Source organism: Salmo salar, chromosome 20, assembly GCF_965601325.2.
Source record: "Salmo salar chromosome 20, fSalSal1, whole genome shotgun sequence".
Lineage (NCBI taxonomy): Eukaryota > Metazoa > Chordata > Actinopteri > Salmoniformes > Salmonidae > Salmo > Salmo salar.
Window position 1 is genome coordinate 20421283 of NC_138310.1, and position 7256 is coordinate 20428538.

Sequence of the window (7256 nt, forward strand, 5' to 3'; positions counted from 1 at the left end):
AAACAGGCAGGATATAACCCCACCCACTTTGCCAAAGCACAGCCCCCACACCACTAGAGGGATGTCTCCAACCACCAACTTACCGTCCTAAGATAAGGCCGAGTATAGCCCACAAAGATCTCCGCCATGGCACAACCCAAGGGGGGGGGCGCCAACCCAGACAGGAAGACCACGTCAGTGACTCAACCCACTCAAGTGACGCACCCCTCCCATGGACGGCATGGAAGAACACCAGTAAGCCAGTGACTCAGCCCCTGTAAAAGGGTTGTTCTGTATCTATGGACGAGACCCAGTCGTTCGGTCTAAATGTTCCATTGCCATACTAGCTGGCAACGTTATTATCCTTTGCCTTCTAGCCAGCCAACTACGGCTAATTTACAGTCATGTCAAAAAGTGCATTCAGAATAACAGCAAGGTAGCTACATTTGCATTTGTTTGCGCTGTTTTGTAGGGACATTTATTTGGAGACATCCATAACAATGAGCTAATGAGGCGCGATTTCGTCTCATAGAAAATGTGTTCATTCGTCAGGACACTTATTTAGAGCAACTGAAGCTGGAAAGACTGCAAAGTAGCTGCACTTCGTTTCGTTTTACCTTTTTTCAATTTACATTTCTTTGTACAGTCGTGGCCAAATGTTTTGAGAATGACACAATTATTAATTTCCACAAAGTTTGCTGCTTCAGTGTCTTTAGATATTTTTGTCAGATGTTACAATGGAATACTGAAGTATAATTACAAGCATTTCATAAGTGTTAAAGGCTTTTATTTACAATTACATGAAGTTGATGCAAAGAGTCACTATTTGCAGTGTTGACCCTTCTTTTTCAAGACCTCTGCAATCCGCCCTGGCATGCTGTCAATTAACTTCTGTGCCACATCCTGACTGATGGCAGCCCATTCTTGCATAATTCTTCAATGCTTGGAGTTTGTCAAAATTTGTGGGTTTTTGTTTGTCCACCTGCCTCTTGAGGATTGACCACAAGTTCTCAATGGGATTAAGGTCTGGGGAGTTTCCTGGCCATGGACCCAAAATATCGATGTTTTGTTCCCCGAGCCACTTAGTTATCACTTTTGCCTTATGGAAAACTGTTCCTGGATGGTTGGGAGAAGTTGCTCTCAGAGGATGTGTTGGTACCATTCTTTATTCATGGCTGTGTTCTTAGGCAAAATTGTGAGTGAGCCCACTCCCTTGGCTGAGAAGCAACCCCACACGTGAATGTTCTCAGGATGCTTTACTGTTGGCATGACACAGGACTGATTGTAGCGCTCACCTTGTCTTCTCCGGACAAGCTTTTTTCCGGATGCCCCAAACAATTGGAAAGTGGATTCATCAGAGAAAATGACTTTAGCAGTCCAATCCCTGTACCTTTTGCAGAATATCAGTCTGTCCCTGATGTTTTTCCTGGAGAGAAGTGGCTTCTTTGCTGCCCTTCTTGACACCAGGCCATCTCCAAAAGTCTTTGCCTCACTGTGCGTGCAGATGCACTCACACCTGCCTGCTGCCCTTCCTGAGCAAGCTCTGTACTGGTGGTGCCCCGATCCCGCAGCTGAATCAACTTTAGGAGACGGTCCTGGCACTTGCTGGACTTTCTTGGGCGTCCTGAAGCCTTCTTCACAACAATTGAACCGCTCTCCTTGAAGTTCTTGATGATCCGATAAATGGTTGATTTAAGTGCAATCTTACTGGCAGCAATATCCTTGCCTGTGAAGCCCTTTTTGTGCAAAGCAATGATGACGGCACGTGTTTCCTTGCAGGTAACCATGGTTGACAGAGGAAGAACAATGATTCCAAGCACCACCCTCCTTTTGAAGCTTACAGTCTGTTATTCGAACTCAATCAGCATGACAGAGTGATCTCCAGCCTTGTCCTCGTAAACACTCACACCTGTGTTAACGAGAGAATCACTAACATGTCAGCTGGTCCTTTTGGGGCAGGGCTGAAATGCAGTGCAAATGTTTTTGGGGATTCAGTTCATTTGCATGGCAAAGAGGGACTTTGCAATTAATTGCAATTCATCTGATCACTCTTCATAACATTCTGGAGTATATGCAAATTACCATCATACAAACTGAGGCAGCAGACTTTGTGAAAATTAATATTTGTGTCATTCTCAAAACTTTTGGCCACGACTGTATATATATACATAAAAATGATGCCCGCTGTTTCATGATTTTGACCGGCTGAGAAACGCTGTGGAATAGACACCAGCTGGAATGCAGATTTAACCAATCTGCATTCAGGATTAGACCCACCCGTAGCTAGAGAATAGTTGGAAATTAACGATGCATGACTGTAATCCATTTATTTTCCTTAGATTACTACTCCTGCTGCAAAGTTTCAGTGCACATGCAGAGCAGTTGAAGTTTGGACAGAAAGAAAACATGAAGCAAACAGCCCCATGTGTATCAATTGGCCTTGTATTGGAATAACTTTATTGGAATAAAGTTATTATAATAATAATTATTATTGGAATAACTATTGGAATAACTTTATCCAGATTGGCAACCAGAGTGAGTTTTTAAAGCACTCCTGGTGTTAGCATTTTTTTTTCTTCACATAAAATTTATATTTTATGACCATGTTGTTCCCTCCTCTTCTTCAGAGCATGAAGCAAGATATTCAAGAATTGATCAAAACTCCAAAGTGTGAGGAAAACACCACTTTCTCTTTAGCATCCTCACTCCTGGCCACAAAAAGGGATATTTGTCCACAGTCTCCATCCGTGTGTCTCAGCACTGTACTTCAAGAAGAGCAGCAAGCACTCCATGTCCTCCACAGAAAATAGCAAATGGCGGCCCCTCCTGTCCTACTTGCAAAACAGCAAGCATCATCCCCTCCTGCCTTTCCCCTATATCCACTGACACTCATAATGTAAGTTGCCAGACAGTAGAGTCCTCCCTTGTCCCCTGTGATGCCTGTGCTCAGGTCCTGTCCAGCCTGAGGGAGACTGGTGATGCTCTTGTGGAGCTGTGTCGGAGCGAGGGCCTTCCCACCTCTCTGCAGCGCCTCCTGGTGGCTGTGGATGACACCCTGGAGCAGGGCCGTCTGACTGTAGGAGATTTGTCCCAGTGGTCCACAGAGCAGCACAGGGACATGGGTCAGGTGGGAAAGCATCTGCTGAAGGTGCAGTCCACAGTGCAGGGCTCAGCTGGGGGAGGGCACAGGAGGAACTGAAGCGTGAATGGGCAAAGGACCAAGCAAGACTAGGAGGCCCAGGCATCCAGGAAGGAGACAGAGAGGAGACTGCAGGACGAACATGAGGAGCTGAGGTGAGGTACAGTAGCACTCAGAGGAAACCTCGCTGACAACATATTTGAAGGGGGACGAAATATTGTAACATTTCAATAGTAAATATGCTTTCATGTTATTCACAATATACTGTATATCTGTCCATTTTAGGCTCCATGTCATTGGAGGATAGCAACTCCAAACTGAAGGCAGAGATTGGTTTGCAACAAGAAAGGTTACACAAACTCGGTAAGGACGTACACCCCCACCCCAAGTCTGATGTTTCAGGAGCAGAAGGAGACAGCCCAAGTTATCTTAATTGTTGTGAACAGAAAATATGTGGAACCTTGTCCTTTCTTTGTCAGAGTGTGAGAGAGATAAGCTACATCAGGAAATGAAGGCCTTGCAGGTAGAGGAAGAGGCACTGAATAAACTAGAGGAGAAGACACAAACACTGGAGGCTCAACTGTCCAGTGCTCAGCTCTTACTTGACAAAGAGAACTCCAAGTACCAGAATGCATGTCACCAACAGGAGGTCAGTATAACAGCCATGTATGGGGTTGGGTACTCATGGGGGCAGATGAGTCTTTAAAACCAGACCTGGGGCAGTACTAGTAAATGTGTTAAAGGCCACATCTAAAAACTCTTGTTGTTACTGCACAGTCTCACTCTGTGTCTTCAACAGTCACTGCAGGCCAAGCAGATGTCTCTATTGGAGCGAGCGGATGCTCTGGACCAGGAGTGTGAGGAGCTTCAAGGACAGTTGGGGGAGACTGAGGACACACAGACAGACCTACAGGATAGACTGACACACATCTCAGAGGAGAAGGACCAACTTAAAACCCAGCTCACCCAAGAACAGGTACATTACTACCAGACAGATGTGACTCAACGCAATATTAAGCACAATAAAATGTTTCACATTATAGTTCATTTTATCGTGCTGCTTGCATACGTTGGGCAGAGCCATACTTCAGCATAGCAGATACAGTATATAAATATGATCCTATTTCATTTTCAAAGAACAATAATGTGTGTGTAACTAACGGCCTTGCCTCTGAAGTCCCTGAGGCCCTGTGTTCTGAGCTGCAGCAGGAGAAGCAGAGATTGGAGAGTCATGTGGGCAAGCTGAAAGACAGTTTGGATCAGTTGAGAGGAGAGGTGCAGGAGTTAGCCCAGAGGGAGAGGCTACTGGTGGCATTCCCGGAGCTCAACCCACTGCCTCAGGGATCTTCACAGAGTAGGATCACTTCCCTAAATAACTCAGAGCATTTTCTGTATGTGGACCACAATGTTGACTTTACTTGTACAACCTGTTTGACATTTGTATTGTTTGTTAATGTGGGTTTACTTACATATGGTTTCAAATAGAAATACCAGTATTACAAGCATAGACCTGGTTACAACTCCAGTGCATTTGGAAAGTATTCAGACCCCTTGACTTTTTCCACATTTTGTTACTTTACAGCCTTATTCTAAAATGAATTAAATAAAACATTTCCCTCAGCAATCTACACACAATACCCCATAATGACAAAGCAAAAACAGGTTTTTAGAAATTTTAGCAAATGTATTAAAAAGAAGACTCGGAATTGAGCTCAGGTCCATCCTGTTTCCATTGATCATCCTTGTTTCTAAAACTTGATTGGAGTCCACCTGTGGTAAATGCAATTGATTGGACATGATTTAGAAAGGCACACACCTGTCTATATAAGGTCCCACAGTTGACAGTGCATGTCAGAGCATGCACATGTCAGAGCCCGGACTTCAAACTGATCGAACATCTCTGGAGAGACCTGACAATAGCTGTGCAGCGACACTCCCCATCCAACCTAACAGAGCTTGAGAGGATCTGCAGAGAAGAATGGGAGACTCCCCCAATACAGGTGTGCCAAGCTTGTAGCTTCATACCCAAGAAGACTCGAGGTTGTAATCACTGCCAAAGGTGCTTCAACAAAATACTGAGTAAACGGTCTGAATACTTATGTAGATGTGATATTTTGGTTTTTTATTTGTAATAAATGTACACAAATTTCAAAAAAACTGTTTTTGATTTGTCATTATGGGTTATTGTGTGTAGATTTATGAGGGGGAAAAACAATTGAATCCTTTTAAGAATAAGGCTGTAACGTAACAAAATGTGGAAAAAGTCAAGGGGGCTGAATAGCTTCCGAATGCACTGTATGTTGATTATGCTAAATATTCATTTCTATTATCACCATGTGAAGTTGCCTGTCACAGCTCTGTGCATATTCTTAACTTAGACTTGCCTTTGTCTCTTTCTCAGGCACAGGGGACATGTTGGAGGATATGAAGCAGCAGTTGCAGGCTAACTGTAATCGGATTATGGTTCTGGAGCAGGAGAACAGCACCCTGCACAGCAGCCTGGTGAAACTGAGGGACAGAGCCCAACATGGGGCCTCCAAGGTGGGGTCCAGGGGACAATTCTACTCCTTTAGTATAAAGTGTGTTGACCGTGGAAACTGATGAAAAGGACTGAGGGGATAATACTTCTATAATGCTGCTGGAGAACTACAGATGTAGGATCTTAATTTGATCACTATTTTGTTGCTGAGAACTTTCCTGCACAGCCGGAAATGCAATCTTGTACTGTATTCAAGGTTTAACTAGGCTTCTAAAGTTTGTAATTTCCCCTTTAAAATGTCAGACTTGATTTGCCTCAATGAAAAATGTATCAACCAATGCAAAAAATGTCCATTCATTATAATCCACATAATAATTCACATTTCCTGTTGCTGCAGGATTATTTTCCTGCTGTTGCAAACTGGCTCAAATTAAGATCCTACATCTGTACTGCATGTTTTATCTATCGACCACACCTGAACAATGATAACGACACTTGTAAAACACAAAACATATTATCTCTTACAGACAACCTCTCTGAGCAGCTTTGGATTATCTCAGTCTTTGCCTCACGCTCCCAGAGAGAGACAGCTAAATCCCACCCCCTACGTACAACACAGCCCTCTGTAAGTCAACACCACAGAAATAATATGGATATTTATGTATACTGCAGGTAATACAGCAGTCAACGGTTTTGCTTGGCCAACCGTTTTTCTTGGGGACTACAAAAAATGGAATCTTACCATAGCATGTATAGTGTTTTTTAATTCTAGTAGTGTTTTCATAAATACATTATTTATGAATGTCTTTATGACTCATCTTTTCTCTCATTCTGCCCATCCCAGACAGACCTCCAGTGCAGGAGTGTTGAAATATTGAGTGAGGAGGAAGGGAGCAGACAAAGGGGATTCAACCCTTGTGGTGATGGGGCCTTGGGATCATGTCTCTGCCACCTTCTCTACAGCTCTGGTGCACCAGCGGACCCTACGGCTCTCCCCAGACACCAGCGCAGCCAGAGCCTAAGCAAAGATACGCCAGGCGTCCTGAACCTGCTCTGTTGGCAATCTCCAGAGGAAGAAATAAATCCAGCACTGGGTGATCAACCTCATGTTGACTATTTTTGGAGCATAGTAATGCTGAAAGAGCCTGAGGCAGAAAGAGGCTGTTAGAAGTATATATCAGGCTTCTCCATCAGGAGACTGCAGTAAGGCATTGCATTGTAGCTCGTACACATAGTTATTTGTCTATCAGCTGAGGCAGACACAGAAAGGTTAGAGTTCAGGATCTTGGCAACATTGAGCTGGCTTGAAGTTGCTATTTAACGGAAAATAAATTTGATTCATACACAAACTGTGGTATCATGTTTTTTCTTTCTTGAACTGTTGTGTTAATCACTTTGCTACTTTGGATTACAAATGTGCATTTGACTTCATGCATTTAGCAAAATTATCCCCAGGGGATAGTGTAACAGTTTTACCTTATTTGGAAGGTAAAGCAATAAGACTGAGCATAACGAGCCTATCAAAGCACATTCATTATTTAAACTCATAAAGAATGTAGTCATGCACAAACACACACACTAAAAATAAGTGTCTTAAAATGATCAGTCTAGAAAAGGGAAAGGCTAGGTAAAAGACAAGCCATGGTGTGTGTCTGTGTG

The 7256-nt window shown here is 43.5% G+C and overlaps 1 protein-coding gene across 1 annotated transcript; it reads left to right on the top strand.

The window, feature by feature from the left end:
• The first annotated feature begins 3550 nt into the window (after window positions 1-3550).
• Window positions 3551-6946, top strand: LOC106579926 (uncharacterized). The gene is made up of 6 exons (XM_082966282.1): window positions 3551-3767; window positions 3918-4094; window positions 4296-4472; window positions 5520-5659; window positions 6125-6222; window positions 6442-6946. The coding sequence occupies exons 1-3, from the start codon at window positions 3570-3572 to the stop codon at window positions 4362-4364; spliced, it is 444 nt and encodes a 147-aa protein (XP_082822408.1). The 5' UTR covers window positions 3551-3569; the 3' UTR covers window positions 4365-4472; window positions 5520-5659; window positions 6125-6222; window positions 6442-6946.
• The last annotated feature ends 310 nt before the right edge of the window (window positions 6947-7256 follow it).